Raw genomic sequence first — 27,579 nt, forward strand, 5'->3', positions numbered from 1 at the left:
TTACTGTAATGAATTATGATTATGATTATGATTGCCATAAATACAATTTGCTGTCCTAATCGTATTCATTTCTTGTTGGCATTCTCAATTATGTATTGTAATACCTGATTTTGTTTTTAACTCTTTCAGGATATTCCACATTTTGTGTGGTTGGGCTCATTAAAGGGATCGTTTAACAATGTTAAATCTGAGATACACGGCCCTACGTGTTATCAGTGTCTGTGATATGGTGTAATATTGAAGCGGCCTAAAAAAATTGCGGCTCAAAATGATCAAGAAGTGCCTCAAAAAAGTAAAAATCTTAGAGTGACCGGTTTTACCATACTCGTTTTCCGCAATAGACTGTAGTGTTATGAAAACCATGAAACGGTTTTCAAAATTTGTAATTTCAATCATAAATATCTTGATAATCAGATAGGCGATCGGCTTGTAAAAGTCATGGGGTTCTTGACTGACCTAAAGGTTTATAATTATAATTGCAGCATGAGCTAAATCCAAATTTTTTTCTTCAGAATCTGAAACAAAGTTACCGGATCCCTTTAACATTTTTATTCAAAGCCCTAAAAAAAAAGTACCAGATTCACAAGTAGAAAGGGCAAATAATTCATTCACACACTGTATCCCTTTCTAGTTCATTACTGTATTGCGTTGGATGCAAGGAATTTTAATTTAAAGAGGAAAATAACCTTTAAAATCCTAGAATTGGCAATATTTTGAGAGATTCAACATCATTGTTTTTTTATCAAAATGTTCCATCAAAAAAAAAACACAATAAGTCTTGCCCATGCATATTGTTTTCTACAATGTTGTGATAAAAGAAAAATATTATTGTTGCCAATTTGAAGATCAAATATGTGATAAAAAAATAAATAAATAAATAAATAAATAAATAAATAAATAAATAAATAAATAAATAAATAAATAAATAAATAAATAAATAAATAAATAAATAAATAAATAAATAAATAAATAAATAAATAAATAAATAAATAAATAAATAAATAAATAAATAAATAAATAAATCCTATCCAGAAAGGGTCAACTTGTACATTGTTTACTTCATTGTTTATTAGTGTAAGATATATGCAGCTGTCTTGAACTCGTGCTGCGTTGCCATGATAATAGGGCCGTTCAATCTCTCGACACTCTCAAAAAGTGTTGGCTGCAGTCGTAAGAAGATGAAAAGAACCGGGGCGAGGCCAGTTTCTCCAAACCGTCATAAGTCTAAGGTTGGTGGACATCCCATAGAAATGCGTGTTAATTCTTAAACACACGTTTTAATGGGATGTCCAAGAAGTTAGACTTATGATGGTTTCGAGGAATGGCCCCCTGGATGGATATTACAATATTAGAGGATGATCACTAGCACAATTGAGCTAGGTTGTGGGGAAAATTATTTTTGTTGAAGGACAAAAAAAAGAGAATAGATATTCTTGAATCTTAAAATGGAGTGATTGATATTGAAGTACAATGGTTCAGTTTCAATACTGGTTTTGAAATAGAACACACACAAAGTACTGGTAGTTAAAAAAAGACTTCTGGACCAGAAAGAACAAATATAAGGAAACAATTATTTAGAAACAATAATTTATTTGGGGGTTAGAGATACAAAACATATATAAATCTATATTTGGTTATAATTGAACTGAACTATTTGTTATTACAATATCTAGTAAACATAAGACACAAGTTGTCTACTAGTTAATATAAAGGTAATAAGTTAGTAGGATACAAGATATAATCAGTGAGGTTTTGAAATTGAACTCTCTGCATTATGCAACTCTAACTCTTCCAAGTACAAATAAAGAAGTTCTTGTAATGTCACTTTTTCTGTGCAGTGTGCAATAATATTTTCCTTTTTAGTAAGTTTTGCTTTTGATAAATCCAGGCTACCATTCAGCAATTTCTTTTCTAGAAGTTGTAAGAACATAAATAATCACACTGGGCAAAGGGGGAAAAAATAATACATAGCTTCATGAACAATTTTTTCTGAATGATTCCTTGTTCACTTTTTTTTTTTTTTTTTCCATTGCACATGATGTCCTTAGCAGGAAAAAGAATATGTGAAAGATATATATACAGTTAACAACTAAATTATTCATACCCCTTGTAAATTTGATGCTTTTTTGTTTTTCGTCACTTCAAAGAATGAAAGGTTGACTGGTTGAATTTGGGCCTTTGTTGAATACTATTAAACGTATTAAGCTTAAATGTCACTTTCTCAAGAAACATAAATTGGGACAAATCAATTTCTTACATAATTAAAAAATTACAAAACTTGGCAAGGGTGTGAATAATTTGGTTGTAAACTGTATGTTATGAAAGGCACTGTCTTTACTGTTGTCATTGCTGAATATGTATACATGGCACAAATCACAAAATGTACTCATGATGTCATCACTTACTCATGCATGGTAGTAGTAAATGCTGCAAATATGCTTGGTATAATAAAATAAATAACAGCATTGAAACAGGGAATTTCTGAGCACCACTGATGTAAAGATACATGTATTCAATTATAATTGATGACTAAATATTTGATTAGTAGAGATACATAATGACTAAAGATAAATAAACAAATATATGAAAATCATGCGCGAGTACAATGTGATACATATGATGTCAATATTGAAATAAATATGTAGCATGACGATTACTTCATCATCAGTGAAAGATATTGCATAATTATTTAATTGCATGGTTATGTGTATTTTTCAAGTGAAATAAAACAGCAATTTTGCAAGAATCATCAAATCAAGGACGAAAAAGTGTTTTTTTATTGGTTTTAGTCCCTATTACATCCCGTTACTTCTTTCCTTTCCCAAATATATTCAAACGTAACATTACAACACATACTGCACAACACCTACCATTTTTTTATTTTCAAAAATCATAATAATCAGAGTTGTCTTGCTCTTTTAAAGAGTGTGATCAGTTTTTCAAGTGCCTGTGAATAATTTGCTATAAATGTAAAAGAATAGGAAGAGTGATCCACATAAAATGAAATCGAGTCTCTTCATCATAAACATAAACAGCCCCCTCTCTCATTAATTTCTTGATAGTCGGGCCAGATTCTTCACAACGCGTAGAAAGACAAAATACACTTCTTTTCATAGTTCATATGCTGAAAATTCATACCACATTTTAAATAATCCTTCTCTTCAGCCAAAAAGTTTGGAAAGTTTTTCATGCTTCACTACAATTGTATTTTGAAGCCTGTCTGCTGTTTCATCACAAGTGAGGATCCCTATATGTTCGCTTTCTCAAAGACATGAGTTGATGTAACAGAATACAGTATATTTCTGAAAAGACATTTAAGTAACAGAAATCTGTCTGCCAAATGATCTTTTCTCCTGAACGCAAATGTGCCATGCTTAATTCTGAAACCTCTAGATGGATGCAATTGACTCATAGGTTTCTATCCAACATCCAGAAGAACCACAAGAAGGCAAGTGTCCCTTGATTAGTTCTATACACACCTACAAAGACATCGTCTTGACTTTACTTTTGGAGACTCTCTTGTCCAACATGGGTTTCTCTATATACTCAAATAAATTCTGAAACCTCTACATGAATGTAATCAACTCTAAGTTTCTTTCCAACATCAGTACCCCAAGAAGGCAACTGACCCTTAATTAGATCCACACATACATGTACCTATAAAGACACTGTCTTGACTTTACTTTTAGAGACCACTCTTGTGTCCAATGTGGGTTTCTCAACGAACTTAACAGGCCCTCCATCCCCCGATCTGGACGACTGGTCGGTAGATCCAGAGCTGGTGCTGGGAATTCTGCTACGTAGCGCAGCGAGAGTGTTGTTGTTGCTCAGGGTGGTACGACGAGCAGTGCATTCGGCGTCTCTCACGTTGACAGCGCAGCACGACCAGTGCCACTTCCCTGGATGGCCTTGGTGACTGTGACCACAACCCTTGAAGCCACCTGCAGATTGGCGAGTGAGAAAGAGGGAGGGAGTGAGAGAGAGAGAGAGTGAGTGAGTGAGTGAGAGAAAGTGTGTGAGAGAGAGAGAGACAGAATGGGGAGGGAGGAAAGAGAGAGGAGGACAAGAGTGAAGAGGGAAAGACACAAGAGAAGGACAAAGAGGAGGTAAAGAGAGGGGAAAGAGAGAGATATAGAGAGACAGAATGGGGCAGGGAGGAAAGAGAGGAGGACAAGGTAAAAGAGTGAAGAGAGAGAGACACAGATAAGGAAAAAAAGGAAGGAAAGAGAGGGGAGAGAGTTTGAGAGAGTGAGAGTGGAGGCAGAGAGAGAAAAGGAGAAGAACGAAGAGAGATAGAGAGAGGAAACAAGAATTTGAAAGGCACAGAGGGTGAGGGAGGGGAAAGGCAGAGAGAACAAAATGTACAAAAGAAGAAAAAGGTTTGGTATTAGAAAGGAACAGATCAGACGAAAGGGGTATTTAAAATGGATACAATGGAAAAAGTGGAAAACAACACCACACAGGTGATGGAAGTACATGTACAGGTTTCAGACATTGCAACAATCACAGACTTCAAGACTTCTCCAAATTTATCCTTTTGAAATATTAAATCTCTGTCTTTGAAAATGTAAACACAAGATCTATAACAAATAATAAATAAAAACAACCACGTGACGTATACTTTGTCTTTGTAAACAAAATTGGGTTGTATTATATTGCAGCTTCAGGGAGGCATTTCACAAAACTTTTCATCAGTGACAAATGACAGTTTTTGTTATAAGCTAATGAAATCCTTGCTTCTGATTGGTTACCAGCAGATTTGTCACTGATTTTTGTCATTTGTCATTGAAAAAAAAGGTTTTGTGAAAAGGGCCCCAGTTCTTACCAGGCATGATGGCCCCACACGCACAGGTAGCTTGCTTGTTGCCCTCACTGGAACAGAATGTACAGCAATGCCATACACCAGTGTGCTCCTGCCATCCCACCTTCACCGACACACTAAAGGGACTCCCCTGAAATTGAAAAAAAAAATTGGGGTCAGTACCATGCATATATCTGGCAGACAGGTTTAGTTCTTTCCAGATACACTATGGTTTAGTTAAACAACACTGATCAACTGTGAATTGCAAAATAGATCAAAATCTTAAAATTGTTAATCTGATTTCCTGTTATATTCACATTCTAATAATAAACACAAATGAAGACAGATCAAATTGAGTAGTAAAACAGAGGCTGTCACAATGAAATCTTGAAAATATGGTTGGTGTGGTAGGAATAAAACATGAAGACCTTTTCATCAATTATACATACATTGCTAATTAATATTTTATTTGGTCATTATACAGTGTAGATGAAGTCTTGAAATCTGATGCAATGAAATATAATAACAATTTTACAATATTTTGGAGAGCAAATAAAAAATAAAATCTAACAAACACTCTGTATCAAACAAATGAATTCAAAATTCCTTAAAATCAAATCTCAAGAAGGTGAGAAAAAATAACACAAACTGCAAGCTACTTTCCCTTTCAATTCATTGCACAATCAAATTTCAAAAGTCCCTAAAATCAAAATTGTAGGAAGGCGAGAAAAAATAACACAAACTGCAAGCTTCTTTCCCTTTCCATCCACTGCACAATCAAGCGTAATCAAAATGAATGTACTAATTGATACCCCAGTAACACCATTGAGACCGACATCGGACCGAAAAAAGACAGAGCAAAAAGTACATAACACGGAGTGGCAAATAGTCATTCGGTTTTGAACTGGTTTGGAACTTTGGAAGTCGGTTTGTCGTTGTGACTGAGGTAATTAAGAAGAAACAAACTAAGGATATCGCAAAATTAAAAGTAAACGTAAAAAACGTAAAAGTAAACATAAAAAACGTAAAAGCAAATGTAAAAAGTAAAATATAAAAACATGCCCTGATGTGATGGCCATTGACAAGGATTTGAAGAGAATGAGCTCCTAGCTGCTTGGGTGTGTAACTCACTCCGTAACTCCCATCGGCGTTCTCGGCCACCTTGCATGGGTATGCTCTGATGGTGGTAAGAAATAATAAAAACATGCAAAGAAACCAAACAAAAACCGCAAACAACCACGTGCAAAGAAGTTGAAAGAACAAAGTAAGAGATCTTGTGTCGCATTTCAAACAAGCAAAATGAAAGAGAGAAAACACTGAAAGGTGTAACAAAATAAAATGCAATCATCATAAATTAAGTGAGCTTCACATCAACAAACATTTGCAATGAGTACCCGGGGATGTTTTATAAAGCTGTGCGTAAAGTTACGCATGACTTTACAAATGACTTGAATATGAAGAGCTTAAGTTGAAATATGCAGATGTAGATTAACCTTATCATTATTAACAAAACATTTTAATGCAAAGTGTATTCTTGGCTACAATTTAATTGAGATTATGGGAAATATAGTCACACTCTGTTAAGATGTCAAGAAAAACTTTGGGCATCCCATTTTGCTCTTCATACTCAAATCATTTGTAAAGTCATTTGTAACTTTACGCCCAGCTTTATGTAACAATCCCCCTGTTCCAATTTTCCTAGTATAAAATCACAATTTGAACTCAAATATTGAATTAACAATGAAGGGAAAAAACTACTTGAAGTAGATCGTAGATTTGATCAAAAGCTGTCACAAAAACGTGTGAAACCACATATGTTGCCATAGCGACACTATTTTACCTTGTCCTGCCCTCTATGGCAAGAAGTTCAGCCATGATTTCATCTGCTCCATGACGATAGGCCTGCTCCATAGCATCTTGGAGAGAAATGGTGACGGTGGTTAGTTGGCCTAGATTGGCCCTATGAAGACCTGTGATATAAAACAAAATGATTTAGCAAAGATTAACGGTATGTCAAGAATGGTCAATTTTGTTCTTCATTATACTCTATGAATAGTAAATACTTTTTTTTCACTCATGAAACTGCATCGTTCAGTTTGTTCCATGCCTTATTTTTGTTAATACATCCTACTGGCTCATGAAAAGATACTATCTAACCTTTTTTAACAAGAAATGAAAACTTATTGTAAGGTGTGCATCTAGTACTATAAATTTGTCTCTACTCTGTTTCTTTTATGTAAATGCACTCTGCAACAATTTGCAAGAATTGGGTGCAATTGCAATAATAATTGGTATTGTTCCTTTTAATGTCATAACAACTTTAGATTGAGATTTACATGTAGCCGCAAATGAATACTCAGTACTGAATACAAAATATACATGTACATCCTTATTGATTGCTAAATTTTGTTCTGAGCTATACATCAAATTGTATCCAAGAGGCTGTTCTTACCGTCTCCCTTAGCAATGCTCTTGTTACAGTCAGCTATCTTGGTGTCCACAATGCCAGGAACCTGCATTCCATTCACCACTTTCTTAGACACAATCTTGGGTTTAAACTGGAGAGTTGAATCTCCCTTGGGTGTGCTCTGGTAGGAGATGCGATTCAGGTGGCACAACCTTTGAGAGATCAGTGGTTTGATGGACATGAGCTCCTTGTTATTGCTGTCAGCCAGCGCTTGGGATGCTAATCGGCTACTGTGCTCCATGTCGGTGAGGATCTGCTGGAGCTGTATCCGCTGCGACTGCAGAGACTTGGACCTCGTGTCGCAGACCTGCCCGATCTGAGTCACCAGAGACTGCCGATGCGACTGCAGAGCCTGGATGAAGTTGTCAAAGTAGTGGTTCACCTCGCACTTGACCTGCTCTCCGCGCTCCTTGATCATGCATTCCAGGTGTTCCGATGCAGCCTTGCCGGCCATGATAGCCTGCATGTGAGGTTGGAGACGAGAGATCAGGTTGGCGATTACCCTCGCATGGTGCTCCGCGACATCCTCGGTGTACTCCACCAGATGCTCTCTATGCTCCACCAGACAGCACTCCCGGCAGACCGGCTGGTCACACGTCTCGCAAAAGAACTTAAGCTCCTCTTGCGTATGCTTCGGGCAATGGACAGGGCAGTGGATTTGGGTCGTCCCTTGACGCTGAGCTTCGTGGAGGCTGATCACGCCGTGGCCGGCAGTCTTGCGTTGTCTCTTGTGGGCCTGGACACAGAAGCCACACACATTCACCATGCATTCCACACAGCGTGATATCGCCTTGGAGTTATCCGTGCAAAGGTCGCAGATGAGATTGCTCGAGTTTGGGTTCAGCGAGTCGAGGACCAGGATCCTCTGAGCCATGAAGTCGACCGGAAAAACTCCTAGACCTCCTTTGGATAACTCCACTTCTGTACCACAAGCGGGACACATGATGGCAGATGCTTTATTGCCCAAGTGGCTCAGCATGCTACTCAAAGAGCTGGTGTCGCTGCCATCATCCCGATAGAAGAGTACATGAGACTCAAGACCTTGGAGACAAGACATACAATATGTGTGAAGACATGGCAGGAGACGAGGATCGTTGTAGCGCCCTCTACAGATCCCACAGGTTAATCTCGAGTCCATAGCTTCTTGGATGATGGTGTTATCTTTGTAATCCACAGAGTCTGACATCTTATATGACACTGAACCTCAGAGACGATGCCTGCACTCTTGAAACCCTGAATGTAAAGCAAGCGAGAAAAAAATGTTCTAATTAATATGTATTGAAAGTATAACCATATTAAAGGCATTACGTAAAACAACAATACATTTCTGTAATGCAAGTCGTATGTTGCTTGTAAGTGTTAGCTCATTAATCATCAGGAAGACCTGGATGGTAAGCACATCGGTATCACTCCGGTACTTGTGAGAAGAGGGCCGAGTCTATTAGCCAACTCCGAAGGGCTTACTTTGAATCATTGGGTTATTGTGTCGGATCGGGTGGTTGCGTTACCCGACCTTTTTTGTAAACACGCCACTTTATTCAAAAACTGGCTGTGGTTATCAGGGGGAAAAATACACGGGGGCTCGGAGCGAATTAGCTCCCTAAATGCCCCCAAAAGCCCCCAGAAGTCTTAAAAGAGCCCCCAAATTTTGCAAAAGAGTTCAATGCAAAACAAATTAAAGAGTGTTATTTCCATGAACGCAAGTAGCCCCCAAAATTTTTAAAGTAATTTTTTTCCTGGTGGTTATGTTTGTGAAATAAATCCCTCTCATCTACGAATGGTCTGATCCAATTTAACTGACAGTCTGACACTTTGTTTAAAAAAATCTACGGCAAATCTACAGAAGGTTGTGTCACGTGACCATCCGACACAATGACACAATGACCTGATGATTCAAAGTAAGCCCCTCTGAAGCCAGTTTGCAGGGTTTGTCGGGTGCGGTAAGTGGTGATTACAAACACATTTATCTTAAGGTTGTGTTTACATTGCTCTTCACGAAGGGGGTATGGATGCCAATTATGGCTAGGTGATATCAATGTCATATTTTATATTATATTATTGCTAGAGAGGAGAACTCAATTTAAGAGACATGTCCCATGGCATGAGGACTTCACAGCACACACAGCAGAGCTGCAGTCTGCAACATGCACGCCTAGCTATCGTCGCGCCTGACCGTAGCGTTTCGCGCCAGGTACTACCGGTCAAGCCGTTGGGGCTATTCCAGGAGGCCCGAGGGCGAGGGGCACAGCTCAGAGGGTCTGACAACACTCAAGTCGCAGACGAAAGTCACTTTAGTAGCTTGCTCTTTTCTTCTCCCTCTTCCTCTTTTTTACTCCTTCTCCTTCCTCACTCAGCACGAAGCAAATATATTGTTTATCCATGTACAATGAGTTTACGAGCACCCATTGGGTGATCAATCTAGCAAAAAAAATCCCAAGTAACGCCCCCGGGCGCTGATCCAATCAGAAAATTGATGCGTAAATCAGGTTGACCTTAGTTTGACTTGGGCGGCTACTTTGCTCTTCCGTTCGGGCGTCCGATCGACTCCTCGGTTTTCCGAACGATTCCTCGGTTAGGTTTTTCGGGTTTCGGATAATACCGACAAGTTTAATGACCGTGGGAAAGCGAGCCAAGTTATGCGCATTGCGGCATGATTTGAGTTCATGGAAAGTTCAACTGCGCGTGCCTCGCCAGCTCAAGGAATGCAGTCTAGTCATTGGTGTTATAATTAGCATTGGCGAAATGAAAATCATAATCTAATGGAGGAGATTAATTATGTGCAATATTAATTGTCATGATGATTGGCACAGCAGGTTCTTCCATTCATTCATATTTTGATGTTGCATGTACTTTTATCCTTCCTCTCACTCTCTCATCCCTTTTCTCTATCTGAACTTGCTACTTTTCAGATTTTCCTTTTCTTCTTCAGTTCTGGTCTTTCCTCTCTATTTCTATTTCACTCCCACCCCCTGTCTCTCTGTCTGTATCTCTCTCTCTCTCTCTCTCTCTCTTTGCTCTCTCTGCCTCTTCCTCTTTCTCCCTTCGTCTCTCCTTCATCCCCTCTGTTTCTCTCTCACACTTTCTGTCCCTCCCTCCTCCTCTCCACCTCTTTTCTCTTATGATGATGTTTTACAGTACAACATTCTATAATTATATGTTATTTTTATCATATTTTGTGGGTTGCACAGGAGCAGGGTCCACGTCCCGCAACCTGGGTGTCATGATTTCTTGAAGCCATGATAGCTGATGCTCCTACATGTATGTAAATACATACATGTATTAATACATTTAAATATCAATTTACCAATTAAAATGGAAAACAAGTTCATAAACATTAGACACGATTGTCGTAATGAGCTGTGCTGCTCATAATTAGGAAATGTATTAGTTGTACAAAGCAAAAGAGATGACTCAATGAGTGCGGACAGGCGCGGATCCAGGGCGAACGGACTTTGCCGCCCCCCCCCCCCCCTCCCGCAAAAAGAGAGAGAGAGAGAGAGAGAAAGAAGGGAAAGAGGAGAGAAAGGGAAAGAAAGAAGAGGAAGAAGAAAAGAAAAAGGGGAAAGGAGATCGGGCGGCGAAAGGGCCTTGCCTCCCAGCTGTTACCTCCCCCCCCCCCCCCCCATCACAAAATAAGAGAGAAGGAAGGAAAGGGAAAGGAAAAAGAGGAGATAAAGGGAAAGAAAAAAAGAGAAAGAAGATAGTTAAGGTGTAGATTGGGGGGGGGGCACTGTCGCACTGATGGGGGGGGGGGTTGGGGCTTGGGGAAGGGGGTGACAGATGCCCCCAAAATATAATTCAAACGTGGTTTATTTCTAATTCGATACCGGTGATTTACAAATATTACTAAAATGACATGATTTTCCTAGATTTTTTTATGAGTGTTGGGAAATGGCAAATTCCTAAATAAGGAAAAAAGAATAGTGACCTGCCTTTGTCACAAAATAATGAGGAGTCAAAATGTGCTCATCTGACCGTAATTAAAAGCCTATATTCCCTGAGCTTCTGTGTGCTCCTCCCCTTGACCCCCGCCGGGGCTTCGACCCTAGACCCCACGCCAATTTACGTTACGTTGATCGTTTCTACCTCCCCCCCCCCCCCCCTCAAAAAAAAAAAAAAAAAAAAAACACACCAACAACAACATCAACAATAACACGTTTTTGCTCATTTCGCCACTGCTGGGTCACCATTACGTACCAATATTTGGCTTGCATAATTTCAAATCCCCCCCCCCCCCCCCTAAGAAATTCTGGATCCGCGCCTGAGTGTGGAGGTATATGTATGTATTGATTGATTGAGTTTTATTCGACAAGCTTCGAACATACAACATTATACAATAATAACAAATCAACAAGTCAGCTTGAACAGGATAACCCACAAGAGCTTATTTCCAGTGGGGTCCCTTACAGACATGTATAAAATTAATAAGTAAAAATAGTCATATTTACAGACAGATAAGAAAAATAAAAGAATTACCTTTTAAAGATAATAATAATAACAACATTAAACTGATGATAGAAATGATAATAAGTACAAGAAGAAAAGGAAGAGGAGAAGAAGAAAAAGAGGAGGAGGAAGAAGAAGAAAATAATGATGAATTAGTAGAATTTCTATAACGTACGAAAACATAAATATATACAAAATGAAAAAGTATGAACCGGCAGAAGAATACAAATTTCAATCACATGTCATTCACTTCTCCGACTGTCAAGTATTAGGTATTCCTTTAATTTCCTCTTAAAATGAGCATAGTTTTTTTTTTGAGCTTTGAAAATTGACATCCAACACAAGGCCCCCCCCCCCCCCCCCCCCCCGCTCTCTCTCTTTCTCTCTAATTATTTATCTCAATGTCATACCCCCTTTCCATCACATCTCACTCTGATCTAATATGAAATTGGACTGAACAGGAAAAGAATGACCGCATCAAAGATGTATGCACTTACATAAGTTATACATTTAATGATACCCTCCGACATCTCTGAATAACATATTTGAATACATAGAGTAGAATAGAATAGAAATGGTTCTTATTAGAAAGATCATCGCAGCCAATGGCTGAATTGCGATCCATTTCACAAACATACAATTGCAATTTAAATTGAAATAACACAAAATATGACATAAATCAAAAATCAAACATAGACCCCCGATAGGCATTTAAAAAGTCATTGATCAAATTCAAATTTTTGTTAAATAAAAGACAGAGAAAGAGAGAGGTGTAGAGGAGGGAGAGTTGGAGTGATGATAAAGAGAGAGAAAGAGAGGAAGAGAGGAAGAGAGAAAGAGAGAGAGAGAGAGAGAGAGAAGGGGGGACGAAAGAGTGAGACGGAAAGAGAGAGAGATATATATATACATTATGAATATAATAAGCGATGACTGAAAGCATAACATTGATAATAATATGATACTACACATACAAAAAAGAAATATTAAAAAAATAATTACCAAAAAAAAAAGCTGCCCCCAACCCCACTAATTTTTTTTTACCCCCCCCCCCCCCAACAAAAAAAAAATGCAACATTGTTACTGAAAATAATTTGGGAAACTCAATTATATAATACTGTCAAACGATCAAAATCCTCTCAAGATTTAACCATTTTTATCAAATTTGTCAGTTTTGTTAGCAAGTATACTAACCTGCCTCTCATTTATGAAACTATTACTGATATGTTATTTTATTGTCATATTACAACTTTCCATTTCGGACTTGTATTTGCATTTAATTATTTGACAGAGTGCTTTAATTATTTGACAGAGTGCTTTAATTATTTGACAAAGTGCTTATTATTTGACAAAGAAATTAATGTAGGAATGGAGACCACCAAATCTCGGTTGAGCACCCTTCGGAGCTTAGTTAGTTCCTGGTGTGTTTTTACAAAACGCCGAAATCATATTGCCGTTTCCCCCAGGCCAGGCAATTTCCCCCAGGCCAGGCAGTTTCCCCCAGGCCAGGCCGCGCAAACGCGTAACCATGGAAATACTACGAACGCTGACCACAACCAGTTCAAAGTACAACATATACGCAGTCACAATCAGACGTAAACACGGCGAACGATTTCATACGACACTCAGCTGTATGGTTCGGAATTATTACCGAACAAAGGAAGCAAACTTCGGCTCTGACGCCCTAGCTGTCAATCATACAAAAATGGATACCAAAAACACTGAAATTTCAGGCTTTAAACAGGTGACGCACTTTACACATAGGTGACGCACACATGGCGTTCCATACACATGCAAACGAAACGTGAACGGACATTTCAGGAAAAGAATCAAGTTTGTACCTTCAATATGACTTTTTTGATAATTTTTCTTAGTTAAGTAAGACTTATACTTAAGTGAAATACTTAAGTGAAATACTTAAGTGAAAAAATCATTAAAAATAGAGGGTTTGACTGAAATATCACAATTTTGGTATTGAAAAAAACGGAAAATAGTATGCTCTCTCGTCGCACTCAAATTTGTAACGTTAAGCGAATGGCGGGTCTTTTACATCCAATCAGAAGGAACAAGAACGTTGATTCGTGGGCGGGGCGCGGGCGGGTAATTCAAATGAGGCGGAGACCGATTAAACGTAACTGCGCAAGCGCTAAATGTAAGAAATATTGCTTCGTGCTCAGCTCAGCTCAATCTTCAACTCTTCATCTATCTTTCGCTTTCTTCTTCCTCCTTTTCTTCTCTGCTTCTCTATTTTCTCTCTCCCCTTCTTGTTTTTTTCCTATTCATTTCCTCGAGCTCCTTCTCAATCTTTTTCTTATATCAGTGACGTAACGCAGGTAGCTCTGCAATGCGTATATGCGCAAAGTTCTTCGTGATGAGTCCATCTTCTTGCCACGTACAGCCTAACTAATATTAATAACACAAAATAAAATACGTGGGACAAGAGTAATAACAACTGAGAAAAGCCAAAGCAATTCGATCTAGATCTAGATCTAGGTCTTCTTTCTCACCTGCACGGCTTCTATTTTTGCCTTTGGTTAAAGTCTTATCAAATTTATAACAATATTTTCTACTCACCTAAACTGAAATATATACGCTTGATCATTTCTTTGAAATTAACCCTAACAAAAACAAACTTAGTTCAGCCCTTGGCCTTAGATCCGATATCGATATCCAAGATGGCGACTTCCAGTGAAGATGCATTTGATAATTCAAGGAAACTTGACTGCAAAGATCTCCATGGTTATCTACGGACCCTTCAAGGATCTGTCTTAGATAGACTTTACAATCATCCTGCAACATGTCTGGCTGTTTTTCGGTAAAATATAATCAAAAGAATGCTTATTTGGGATTTAATTTATTGCCTTTCATTGAAAGTGTGGTCCCACAGGTGAACATTTGTGTCATCAACGTCCGTCAGAGTACCAGTGCAGAGCCTGCATAGGAAAACGATTCAAAAAGCGGGTTCGGTCACACATAGGAGCATCACTATCCTGACTGTGTAGTAAAACAGGCAACACTGGCACCAGCACATTAACGCGACACATTTGAAAGCCTGCGGTATGACACTTTCAAATGTCCTACTAATTAATTAAATGGGATATAGATCTAGACTAACCCATCACAAATAAATAAAGAATGGAACTTACAAGTTTCGTTAGTGTAAATTTCCTTGGTTTCTAGACATCTGGCCTACTTGTTTGCTTATAGCCCATCCGCAATTCAGCTAACGTGCGCCATTTTCGGATTTTATGACCTTTGTTTTTAAAGACCGTTCGCGACCGCTTACGTCCGAATATATGCATGTTGATATGGACGCGATCGGTTGTGTACACAGCTCAGCGGTAGGCTATTGCGTACGAGCGTTTTTAGAGTTTGGTATACATTTCAGCCCAACTATTAGCCGACAGAGGTGGCGGAGCATTACTATATAATTCCAAAGTATAATATTCAATTTAGCAATTTTGGGGTCTTAATAATAATAATATTAATAATGATACTAATAATAAGCATTTCGAAAGTCTATCTAGAAATTTGTACGGAATAAGAGGCCTAGGTGCTTTAAACCTGCGATAAAGCAATAAATGAAAACGTCTGCGAGATAAGAAAACTACCCGTCAGATGTTGCGCAAGAGCCACGGGTCACGAGCATCGAAATCCAAGTCAACAGTCACGTATGTTTTCACCGGGGCCTAGACAACTCGCCACAAAAACAACCCGCCCCAAGACAGCTCGACACAATACCCTGTACATCTCGCAACAATACCCTGCACAACTTGCTACGGTCGAGTTGTCCAGGGTATTGTGGCGAGATATCCAGGGAGGGTATTGTGTCGAGTTGTTCAGGGCGAGCTGTCTTTGTGGCGAATTGTAGCGCATGTAGAAGTCAGTGTATGGTGTGCGTAAAGTGCGCAGTTTTGAGGTCATCGCAATCGAGGAGGGAATCATGCTGCCGTCTCTGTAAAAGAAGGAGGAAAAAGGGCTTTAAAAGTTAGTTTTGAATTCTTTTTTTCTATTATAAAAATAATTTAATAATCTTAAATACTGTAAAATGTAAGACAAATATAACATAACCTATGTTATGTTGTATTTGTCTTACATTTTATGATCTTAATACTAAAAAAAATCCACCCCGTGCATACCACATACATGCAGTGCTAGAGGTCCATACGCATTAGCATGGACTCTCTATGCTTTGCTGGAGTGGGTTCGGTTGGGTCACATTTTTTCAAAATGTAAAGAAGTAGACCCTAAGAATTCGATTTTGACTTAGGTTTACAATTACGATGTTTTTCAACTCCTCTGACCACTTGAAATTATAATTTGATTTTGAACTTTGATTTTGAAGAAGTCTTCGATAGTTCGATGGAAAAAAGGGTGAATCCTCGTCCTAACCCAATTCATCCCATGTTGTATATCGTCAATTTAACATGGAAGAGAAAGCATGCATGCGGAAAATTCTTAATTCCAAGCCGCATGTTGGCGATGCGAAAAATGGATTCTGTGATGATACTCATGCTCCTTGATGCATTTTCACATTTACTTTGCACAGAAACTTTCACGTTATGAACGATAAATCCTTGAGAAGATGGAAAAACCCATAAAAGTAGACGGTGAATTGGGGGTATTTTATTACGCGGAATTCATTCTTCGCATTGCCAGTGCACGGATCAGGAACACTACATCTGCAGAGCGCCGAAGAAAAAAAAGTCTACTCGAAAATGTGGACAATCCTTATTTTTTAGGACACGATTTGTCCAAGTTTTCGAGAATATCCTCGTTCATGCAGACATTCCTAATTCTCCAACCAGCGCCCCTACTGATGACAATTAACATTTTGAGGTCAACTCTAGGTCTAGATCTAATTCTAGATTTAAATCTTACATAATTTGTAAACATATTTAAAGGAAAAAATGGGAATAAATTCTGGCTTGTCACAAAACTAGGCACATTCATGGGGCACTAGAGGGCGCTTTGCGCGCGTACGAAAATCTGAATGGCCTTGCTGCGGTGGGTCGGCAATAATCAGCCCAAAACTTGGATATGGGAGGGTGGAAGGATATATCTTTTTTATAATGTTATCTGGTCTTACCCTTAACCATCCTATGTTTAATCTATGTAGAAATAACATGCGAGTACGATAAGAGAAACATCAGGCCCATTACTGATGCAACTTTTAAAATATTAGCCTAGAAATGACCACCAAACGGAAAAAATTGACATTTTTTCCCGACAAATCTTCATAAATCTGATTTAGATACAAGTCACATCTAGGTACACTAATACAAATACGATTTTCTGAAAATTCAGGTATTAATTTTTAAGTTTCTTTCAAGTATATTTCTGCGCATTGCAGCGCCAATGTTCTTCACTGCTTCAAAATCACCCTTGAAAATTTTTTTTTGCAACGAATTTGTTACGAGGTCCGCGAGTGTTCCCCGTTCCTTGCGTGTTGAAAGTTTGGTAATACATAGTTTACATTGACTCGCGCACGAAAAAATGGTCGAAAACAAAATGTCAAATGAAGAAATAAACAAGCTTTTGTATAGTTATAAGAGTTCTACCAAGGTTTCTTTGTCGATTTAATTTATTATATAGTCTCAATTAGAATTCAGAATTATCTCACTGAAAAGTTAAGAAACCGACGATGTTCTCGATCGTAGTTATTTTCATTTTGCCAGCAGCCGATCTAGCGTTGTTTGGGCAAAAAGCTAGGCCGCTGCCTTCCCATCGCAAACCTTTCTGAGTCCCGCTAAAATGGCGCGCTGCGGAGCTCCGAAGCTGCGTTGGTATCGCTGCAAACTCTCTGCCGGCTAGCTCCCCACGACGGACCATTCGCGGTATGGCGAGAGTGTGTGTGTGAGGTACGATTTTGGATTCGAGAACGCACGTAATGCAACCGTGCGCGTCATATTCAGCTGTCGAATGTCTACGACCAATTTTACATGTACGATTTTTAGTACAGATACTTGGTCAGTTTTCTTCTTATATCTTTGGTTTTACAACATTTAAAAATATAATTTCTTCAAATTTGCTCCTGACTCGGTTCAGACTAATTGTGTGATGTGTTTTCAAGTCAATTTTTTGAATATATTTTTTTGCATGAATTTGCCTAACAAAACATGGTTATTTAAATGAAAAAACTAATAATGGCTTTTCACCATGTTCACACTCTAATTATGACTTAATAGATCTGCACTAGGCCTAACTCCTGTAAGTATAAATAGATAGATTTTAATAATTAATATCCAATTTTTCACTAGCAATTAAAAAGTTGTAGTCAATAGATGTTTATTGGCAATGTTTGGGGATGGGGAGTCTGGCTTTACTTGTATGACATTCTTTTCTTTAATATTGGAACTAATTTGTTGTATATTATTACCTCTTTCTGTGCAGTGAGCTTCCAGTTTTGGGCAAACATTGCATCATGAGGGTTTTGTTCATTGACACTCCCATTCCCCAAGCTGCAGTCACCTCATGGATACAGAGCAACCAGCAGGAGTAAGTTAACCCTCTCACTCTCAGGACAGGATTTATTTATAGGGCAAAATTGATCACATTTTTTTCTCCAAATTGGCAACAATAATTATTTTTTCTTTTATTGCTAGTTTGCTACATTGTTAAGATAAGATCTTAGTTAAGATGGTATGTCTCTGAAGAAAACAAAATCAGTCACCTCATGGATACAGAGCAATCAGCAGGAGTAAGTTAATCCTTTCAGGACAAGATTTATTTATAGGGCTAAATTGATCTCGCTTTGTTCTTCAAATTGGCAACAATAATTGAAAATATTGTCAAAAGGTTGGAAAATTTGCCAATTCCTATAGAAAAACAAGGAATTTTAATTTCTCTACAGGTTGCAAATACGACAAATTTGCTCCCTGTTGACGTGTAATTTTGAGGAGTGTAGAAAGATTTTTTTAAATTTGCTTTTGTGCTATATTGAAAGGGGGAATTTTTGAATCTTTTGGGCTTTCTATATTATATTCTACCTACATTCAGCTGTCCATTGATATAAAGTTGTATTTTCAATTGGTTAAAAACTTCAATTCAAGCTTTATCAAGAGAAGATCTAAAAAATAATACAGAAACAATACAAATATAGACAAATAGTATTAATATATATTAATCTCAATGCCTTGGTCTTCATGTTCATCTGAGAATTTTATACTTTAATGTGATTAATGTCATTTGTAAAGGGATTAAATGAAACAAAATCATTAAACTGTCTCAGCTATAAATCTCAAGTCTTTTGTATTTGAATGGGTAATGTTTAGATATTTTGTCCCTTTTTTTGTTATTGTTTATAGACAGCTGCATGCAGCACTGAAAACATTGACGGATCTTCGTCTGTTCAGGGACCAGTCACTGCCCGGCGGCCTTCCAGGATGGCTTCTCAATCTCACCTTCAGGACTAATCTCAAGACTGCTCTTATTGGAGGGTAAGGGTATCCAGTTTGTTACAGGATGACTATATGTTTTTGGTATTATTAATGACAGGTCTAATGCCAGTAATTCTATATTTGCCTCTTACTCAAGAGTAACTGTGTTGCTTTCCATCCCTTGTTTTGGTAGGAGGATGAATGCAACTCTGATGTTTTTACATATATCAGTCTGACTTATACATGTGTGGTTAAGTGCATCTCCTCTCTTATATGAGACTTGAGTGTATTCTTGACACATCCCCCTCTTTCTAATCAATCTCTCTCTATCTATTTCTATCTCTCTCTCCCTTTCTCTCTCTCTCTCTCTCTCTCTCTCTCTCTCTCTCTCTCTCTCTCTCTCTCTCTCTATATATATATATATATATATATCAATTTCTATCTCCCTTTCTCTATCTATCTTTCTCTATCTATCTCTCTTATTGAAGGGTGGGTTTACCTATAAAAACCTTTGAAAGTTTAATTTCTATGTGTCCTTCCTGATTTATCTTCTTTATTCCTACTTCCAGCAATCAATGTGTTTTGTTTTTTTCCTGTTTTTTTTTCTTCTCAATGATAAATAATCAGAGGCAAGCCATGGGCAATCAGTGGCAAAGGTGGAAAAGGAGGAAAGGACAAGAAAGTGAAAGAAACAGCTACTCTTGACAAGTACTCTTCGGAAAGATGGGAGGTATGTAAACGGATTAAAGATATACGGGAGTTGTTCATTCTGATGTGCAACAACTCTTTTATCTGATAAATTCAACCCTTGAAGTGACTCCTCCAAATACGAACATTATTTGACTACCAGTATTTCCTTTGTATAGGACATATATGGTCATGACAGCTCAACAATTAGGAAAAGAATGCTCGTTTTAATAATAACAATATTAATTACTTTAATAACATAATAGTGTTGCATAGAAGATAAGAACTTTCTGCACAACAACTGTTAAATACCAAAGTATTAACCTGGTTTTAGTTACATCTTTTGCTGTGACCCGTCACTTGATACAGGCATACTCCTTTTATGACTGTATTAAAGTATGCCTAAATAACTTATAAAAATAAGTATATGAGCAGGAATAACTTAGACTAGACATACGAAAAGCCTCATCTGTTGCTGTCTTTAAAGTTTTGATGAAGACGCACTTGTTTTCAGGAGCTTTTGAATAGTTTTGTTTATTGTGTGTCTGTAAAGTAGCACTGTTAAGCGTTCTGTTTTCATCACAGCGCAGTATGGTATATTTATGTAGTAGATGCGCTATATAAATTGATCTAATTTATTTTATTTACAGTTATGTATATTGTTTTTTTTGCAGTGTGTACTTCATTTCTTGGTGGGCTCCTCCAAGGCTGTAGATACGTTGAGTCGAGATATTGCTACCGTCTTGACTCATTCGGGTCTCATGAGATTGTGAGTACATTTCGAGGGGTTAGGGACACAAAGACGTAACTCCATTTTGGACATTTTGAGAAAAAGTGGTTTATGTGTCACTGAGCACTTTGGCCTTAAGAATTTAGGTCTATGGGGTGTTGGAAGGAGTTAAGTTTTTTGTGTTTCCTGGAAAGACAAAAATTTTCTGAACATTTTGATATCAAACACTCATTTTGGCAAAAAATGGAGTTACGTCTTTGTGTCACTGAACCCTCGATTTGCAATTGTCAATGCAGTAAGTGTCATACAGTTTATGCATTGTGTATATTTATAAATTGTGATCCTTATTTAAATCACAGTGCATACGGTTTAAATATACTGGGTATTGCAAAAGTCATATATGAAAACATGAGGTAGTCATTCTAATAACTGATGGATATTATTTTGCGCTCTATAAGTTTCCAAGGAACTATCTTAAACTTATTTATTACAGAAGATGTGTGGTGTGAAACTGTCAGATAGAAAGGACACGAGTGAGCTCATGGAAAGGTTGGGTCTGGAAGAAACTAGTGGAAGTGGTAAAGAGAAGTGGATTGAGATGGATGGGTCTTGGTTAAGAAGGAAAGATGATGAACCTGTGAAAAGAGTGGGAGTGGGGGAAATGGATGGCATAAGAGGGAAAGGAAGACTTCATGAAAAGATATTGTGAATAAAGGAAGCAGTAAGGACTAAATGAGGAGGATGCTCGAAACCAGAAGTAGTAGAGGGAGGGAGTTTCAACATGGCACAATAGTCGGTAACCCCTCGTAAGAGGCAAAATGGTGACTTTAATCAATGATGATGATAATGAAACAAATTCTTAAAGAGAGTGTATCATGGGCTACTTTTTATGAGGAACTGGTCCTCAAAAATAGGTTTTTATAAAAAGATGTGATAACTACACAGCAAGTTCATTCAATTCTATGACCTTGATCCTAAACATCAAATTTGTTTAATTATTTTTTAAGGAATACAACATTTTAACTGTTTTGTTGTTTTCCAGAGGTGAATCGGGAGTCTGTACATCAATTTCTTTTTAAAATAATTTTGTTGTAATTTGTTTTCTTTTTTTTTCTTCTTTTTTTTGTTGAATAAACATTGTAACTGATTTGTTGTTTTTCAGAGGTGAATCGGGAGGAACGCCGGTGATCACACCCTCTGGTTTTCAGTTCCTGCTCCTAGATACCCCCTCTCAGGTCTGGTTCTTCATGCTGCAGTATCTAGAGACCTCCCAGGCTCGAGGTCTAGACATCGTAGACGCTCTCTCCTTCCTCTTCCAACTCAGCTTCTCAACGTTAGGAAAAGTAAGTCAAATACCTGTGGGCCTACTGGCTTGTGGGTCTAAGTAAGTCTGATGTGCATGGCAAGGCTCACTATCATCAAAATGCTTAAAACAAAGCAATGCTAAACAAAAAATTGATTTGTCCTGTTTCTTGAGAATGTGACATATTAAAGCTAACATCTAAAAGTGCTCAACAAAGGCATTAAATTCAACCAGTCCACCTTTCATTTTTGGGTTACGAAAAACACAGAAAACATCAAATTTACAAGGGGTATGAGTGATTTAGTTTATGTCATGTATTACTTATGTCTCTCAATAGAATTACTAGAACTCCCTTCAAGCACATTTAGTGGCATCTAGAATCTAAGCATGTCATTTCAGTGAATTTTCTTGTGATAAAAGAGGAACCAGTCACTGTTTAATATACAGGAAATGATATAGCGTTGCCAGATTGTCACAGAGAGAAAAACATTCTCAATACCATGTAGTTTAAGCTTCTACCAACCTTAAAGTTAAGTAGACAAGCTTTCATCTCAAGCCAAGTGATTATATACACAGTTACTTGCTGTCTTCTGCCTTGAGATCACTAGAGCAAGAAACTGTGAATAATCACTTGGCTTGAGAGAGTCCACAGGAGTGAATGAAAGCTTGCCTACTAAATTGTAAGGTTGGTAGAAGCTTAAACTACACGTTATGATTTACTCAACCAGTCAAAGCTCTCTTGTTTTATTCTCAATACCATTTACATTATTATCAGCAATATACAGATGTTGATAAAAAGATTTCATCATGTTTTCTTTCTCCTCTTTATACAATGATTTTCAGGACTATTCATCTGAGGGCATGACTGAGCAGCAGCTTCATTTCTTGCAGCATCTGAGAGAGCTAGGCTTAGTGTTCCAAAGAAAGGTGAGTTGATGATTGTTACCAGGGGCATTGCCCAGGGGAAGGGGGGGGGTGCAAAACCCTTGTTAGACAGCAAAATGACTGGATAAGGTACAAGCATGTTTCCGATGTAAGTAATGTTTTTTTCATAGATATGAAGGGCATATTGTTTATAGAGTTTCACTTAACATCGTATCATGCTTCATAGTATTGTTTCTTATTATTTATATGATGATCTGACATGTTCCAGTTAACTTTTTGTTCACCTCTAGTAGATTAATTTTATTCTTATAATGTTATAATTTGGTTCCTGAAGCACTTTTGTTACCTCAGAAGCACCTTGCAATAAACCTGTTTGAGTCAATCAAGCTGTTTCATTCCTGGAAGCACGCTCATGCTGTAATATGTTTTACAATTTCAGAGGAAGTCCATGCGCTACTACCCAACCAGGCTTGCCATCAACTTAGCTTCAGGTGAGTGAGTAGCTAAGATCAAGAGTTGAACACAATAGAAATCATTTTGTCTACTTATCATTTGGTCTGATGACCATTTAGGCTCATAGTCATTTGGTCTAATTTCCATATGGTCTAATCTCCAACTAGTCTACTGCCCATTCAAACTATTTTTCAGGACTCCCAAATCCTCCCCCCTGCTGTAAATAGAAATCAAGTTATTAAGAAAAAAGTACAAAAGAATCAACATGATCAAGATGAATGCAGTAATTGATGAGGAATAGAACGGTCTCATAGACTTGTGTAAAATTGATTGCTAGTGTGGTTCTTTTACCCGGTAGATGATCATTGTGCCCAAGTATGTGGGATTTGATGAATTGCCGCTTGATCTACCCCCAGCCCATCTACTATCCAGATGGTCTACTAATAATTTTGTCTACTTATCATTTGGTCTAATGGCCGTTTAGGCTAATAGTTATTTAGTCTAACTTCAATATGGTCTAATCTCCAATTAGTCTACTACCCATTTAATCTATTGTTCATTTAGTCTAATAACCAGGTAATCTAATTCCAAGTTTGTCTAATGCCCGTTCCGTCTACCATCCATAAGGTCTAATAACCATTTGATGATGATTATCGTTTATGACTATTTTGATCATAAGACCATATAGATAGTAGACAAAATGAGCATTAGACAAACTGTGAATCAGACCAAAAGACTATTAGCCTAAATGGTTATTAGACCAAATGATAAGTAGACCAAATGATTATTAGACCATGTGGATAGTAGGCAGGCTATGTTTCTAGACCCACAATAAACCTGTGGTTCTTGCCTTCTGATTGATATTTCTATTCTCTGATTGCAGGTGTATCAAGTATGGCCAAGGATGATCACAAAGACGGCTTCATCGTCGTGGAAACCAACTTCCGTGTCTATGCCTACACAGAGTCGGATCTCCAGGTTGAAATACTGGGACTCTTTTGCTCTATGATGTACAGGTGAGATTGTCGCTTCTCTTCCACTCTCTTCACTTTTCTCTCTCTCTCTATCTCTCTCTCCCTTCCTCCCGTCCTCCCTCTCTCTCTCTTTTTTGCTACCTCCCCTTGTTATTTTTTATGGTATTAATATAGCAGAGCTACCAACCATTTTTTTCCCCGATTTTTGTTCTGTTTTTCTTCTCTCAAAATTATGGTAGTACGTTTTTTCTTCATAAAATACTTTCTTTTTTTTTTCTTTTTTTTTCACATACCGCACGTCAACCAAATGCCCCAAAATGTTGATCACTACTTCAATAGAAAACTAAGGTTAAAACATACTTGAAGAGAAAAATATTCTCAAAGAGAATGAAACCCAGATAATACCAAAAAATAACAACAAAAACGTACTACTTGTTAATAATAAACTATAAGTCCTAACATAGAAATAACAGCATGAGGAATGGACATTTCTGCATTGGAAGTATGTCGCACATGTTTGTAAGTTTTGTTTTAATGAATTCCTTTTTTTGTTGCTTGAAATTCCTCTTTTTTTGCCATCATGGTTCCTTTTTTATTGTTGGTTGCACAAGGTTGGCAACTCTGATATAGTGCTACCTCTGCTCCCTGTTGTTTCTGTATGTAAGCTCTACATTTATTTAGGTTCTCTAACATTTATGTACCAGCTCAATATACATTCAAGTTCCGTTCTTGTTAAAGGCAGTCCTTCATGAATTTGTATTCTCCTTTTTATAGGTTCCCAAACCTTTCTGTGGCTGCTTTGACGAGGGAGAGTGTACAGTTAGCCATATCGAATGGAATCACAGCTGAACAGATTCTAAGTTTCTTGAGAACTCATGCACACCCTAACATGAGACTGAAGGTAAGACTAGGAGAGCTTTATCATCAATCAAAGTCTTGAACAAGCTTTTTTGTTTGTTTATTTCATCCATTAAAAGGATCGTTTAACAATGTTAAATCTGAGATGCATGGCCCAACATGTTATCAGTGTCTGTGATATGGTGTAATATTGAAGCCCTAAAAAAAATTGCGCTTCAAAATGATCATGAAGTGCCTCAAAAAGTAAAAATCTTTGAGTGACTGGTTTTACCATACTCATTTTCCCCAATAGACTGTAGTGTTATAAAAACCGTTAGGAACACAATTCTGACATTTCGAATTCCAACCATAAATATCTTGAAAATCAGAAAGGCAATCGGCTTATAAAATTCATGGGGTTCCTGACTGACCTAAAGGTATATAATTATGATTGCAGCATGAGCTAAATCCATGATTTTGTTTAGAATCTGAGGCAATATGTTATCGAGTCACTTTAATGGAAATTGACTGTTTGTTTATTTTTTTTCTCCATCCAGACACCTATCGTACCTCCTACTATTAGTGATCAGGTCAGACTGTGGGAGCTGGAGAGAGACAGACTCAGTTTCACACAAGGTAAGCATGCATGGCTCTGTAAGACTTCCCACAATCATAGATTTGATGCTTGTCCCTCCGGTCTGTCTGGCACTTCTGTTCATTGAATTGTCATAAAACACATAACAGGAAACTTGTTAATTTCACTTTATTGTATGCCCTTTGCCTTGATAGGATATTTTCTTTTTTTGGGGGGGGGGGGGTGGGGCATTTTCTACCCCTCTAACTAATTAAGAATGGCCTGTTACTGGAACTGATGACTTTCAAGTCCTGGGCGTTTAGAGTCAAAATGAAATAAATGTGAAGTGTATAAGTGTTCTGACACAGCTGAAATAATGCAACAATAAGTGTTGCATAATTTATTAAGTCTGTGTAGTATGTGTGGAAATCAACCCAGTGGATTCAATAAATCATTTTGGCTGAAGGTATTCAAGGGTAATCACATGTTTAAAATGTGTCATGAAAGAAAGACTTGCATTTATTTAGTTTTCAACTTTTGGGAGTGTTGTTAACCTAAATGTGAAAGAAGACATGCTTCCAAGAAATACAAGATTATAGATTGCCTGCCCACTCAGTGGATGTCTCTGCCAATTACAGAATTTGCCTTTTCAGCTCCAGAGCATTGAAAACACAGCATCAGCCTTGCTACAGGTTATGCATCCTCTGGTAATATGATAAAAAAGGACTTTAATCTATGTTTATCCTTCTTTCTAGGTATCATATACAATGAGTTCTTGTCTCTTCATGACTTTGAGGTGCTACGGGACTATGCTAAGGTATGTACATGTAGCACGGAATTTGTACAATAGAAAGGATCGGTATTCAGTTGCCCTTTATTTTGGTACACTACTAGCTAGTTTTGGTTATATTAATTAGTCATGCGGTTCAAGATATTATGTTTCTTACTTCTGAACTTTGATGAGTTTTTGGAAGGCATTCTTTTCTGCATACTCTCGTGAAGAAATCGACAATTAAAAGCTTGTTCTACACATATAATGATTTTATGTTTTTGTTCAGGTTGATGTACTTACATCTGTAATTATTACAATTCATGAAATGGATCCTTTCTTTTCTTTACCAGGACCTTGGTGTACTTATCTGGGATAGTACTGCAAGACGCATCATGATCGTTTCTCCGGCAGGGCACGATAGTGTCAAGAAGTACTGGAAGCGATTGAAAAAAGGACAAGTGTCGTAGCCGTAGGGCATGGTTGGACAAAATGGCAATCTCCTCTGCAGGATGCAACAGCTTTAAGAACTAATGGAAGCCATTGAAGAGGAGACGACCTTGGTAATGTCAGTATGACATCATCAAGAAGTACAAGAAGAAATTGGAGAAAGGATAATTTTCATGAGAAAGATATGGAAGCTGAAGAAAGGACAAGGTCCACACCTAGCTGCTAAAGCTGACTGAAAGTTTTGACTGGTTTATAGCCATTCGGTCTACAACCAGTTCGTCTACTACCCAATTGGTCTACACCCATATGTTCCAATACTTATTTAATCATGAATAATAATGATCATCAATTGATTATTAGACCTGATTGATGGTAGACAAAATGGGCGTAAGACAAACTGGGAATTAGACTAACTGGTTATTAGACTAAATGAAGAATAGACCAAGTGGGTAGTAGTCTAATTGGAGATTAGACCATATGGAAATTAGACCAAATGATAAGTAGACAAAATTATTATTAGACCATGCTGATAGTAGATGGGTTGGGTGTAGACCATATGGGAATCGACTACTTGCGTAGAAGACCATCTGGTTGTAGACTAAACGCCAATTCATTGTTTTGGCTTAGCCTGTCCATCAGCTAGATCAACTGATTATTTGGTTTTATTTTAAAGGATTTGGTGCCATGGTACTACAATACAGATAGCTCAAGAAAATTGAGGGAAGAGGTTTACCTCAAATTTAAAAAATACACTCAAACCTGCTTTAGTGACCACCTGTCTATAAAGACCACATCTTTTGTTTCCCTTGAAAATTGCTTCTCATTGA

General features: G+C 37.6%; 2 protein-coding genes across 4 annotated transcripts; one reads left to right on the top strand and one right to left on the bottom strand.

Moving 5' to 3' along the window:
* Positions 1-1,573: 1,573 nt before the first annotated feature.
* LOC591441 (tripartite motif-containing protein 45) lies at positions 1,574-14,377 on the bottom strand. 3 transcript variants are annotated; one of them, XM_030984430.1, is made up of 6 exons: positions 14,286-14,377; positions 7,254-8,501; positions 6,642-6,771; positions 5,864-5,978; positions 4,826-4,952; positions 1,574-3,941 (listed from the first exon to the last, which is right to left on the bottom strand). In XM_030984430.1, exons 2-6 carry the CDS (start codon positions 8,452-8,454, stop codon positions 3,658-3,660), a joined length of 1,857 nt encoding a protein of 618 aa, XP_030840290.1. In that variant the 5' UTR covers positions 8,455-8,501; positions 14,286-14,377; the 3' UTR covers positions 1,574-3,657. The 3 variants fall into 3 exon arrangements, with proteins under 3 accessions (XP_030840290.1, XP_030840306.1, XP_030840299.1); XM_030984446.1 differs by lacking the exon at positions 14,286-14,377 and adding an exon at positions 14,219-14,239; XM_030984439.1 differs by lacking the exon at positions 14,286-14,377 and adding an exon at positions 9,467-9,588.
* On the top strand, positions 14,368-27,486 carry LOC591457 (general transcription factor IIH subunit 4). Its single transcript, XM_030984456.1, has 13 exons — positions 14,368-14,526; positions 18,105-18,209; positions 19,019-19,150; positions 19,718-19,820; positions 20,452-20,546; positions 21,670-21,850; positions 22,654-22,737; positions 23,135-23,186; positions 24,032-24,164; positions 24,897-25,023; positions 25,517-25,595; positions 26,289-26,350; positions 26,656-27,486. The coding sequence occupies exons 1-13, from the start codon at positions 14,387-14,389 to the stop codon at positions 26,770-26,772; spliced, it is 1,410 nt and encodes a 469-aa protein (XP_030840316.1). The 5' UTR covers positions 14,368-14,386; the 3' UTR covers positions 26,773-27,486.
* Positions 27,487-27,579: the final 93 nt, after the last annotated feature.

The sequence above is a fragment of the Strongylocentrotus purpuratus genome, unplaced genomic scaffold, assembly GCF_000002235.5.
Source record: "Strongylocentrotus purpuratus isolate Spur 01 unplaced genomic scaffold, Spur_5.0 spur5_contig_833, whole genome shotgun sequence".
Classification (NCBI taxonomy): domain Eukaryota; kingdom Metazoa; phylum Echinodermata; class Echinoidea; order Camarodonta; family Strongylocentrotidae; genus Strongylocentrotus; species Strongylocentrotus purpuratus.

Excerpts from the sequence above, each read along its gene's own strand:
- LOC591441 (XM_030984430.1), bottom strand. The coding sequence starts at position 8,454 with ATGTCAGACTCTGTGGATTACAAAGATAACACCATCATCCAAGAAGCT. Across the intron at positions 5,979-6,641 it reads GCCATAGAGGGCAGGACAAG|AGCATACCCATGCAAGGTGG; the intron begins GTAAAATAGTGT and ends TACCACCATCAG. Across the intron at positions 4,953-5,863 it reads TCAATGGCCATCACATCAGG|GGGAGTCCCTTTAGTGTGTC; the intron begins GCATGTTTTTAT and ends TTTCAATTTCAG.
- LOC591457 (XM_030984456.1), top strand. The coding sequence starts at position 14,387 with ATGGCGACTTCCAGTGAAGATGCATTTGATAATTCAAGGAAACTTGAC. Across the intron at positions 19,821-20,451 it reads ACTCTTCGGAAAGATGGGAG|TGTGTACTTCATTTCTTGGT; the intron begins GTATGTAAACGG and ends TTTTTTTTGCAG. Across the intron at positions 25,596-26,288 it reads CAGACTCAGTTTCACACAAG|GTATCATATACAATGAGTTC; the intron begins GTAAGCATGCAT and ends CCTTCTTTCTAG.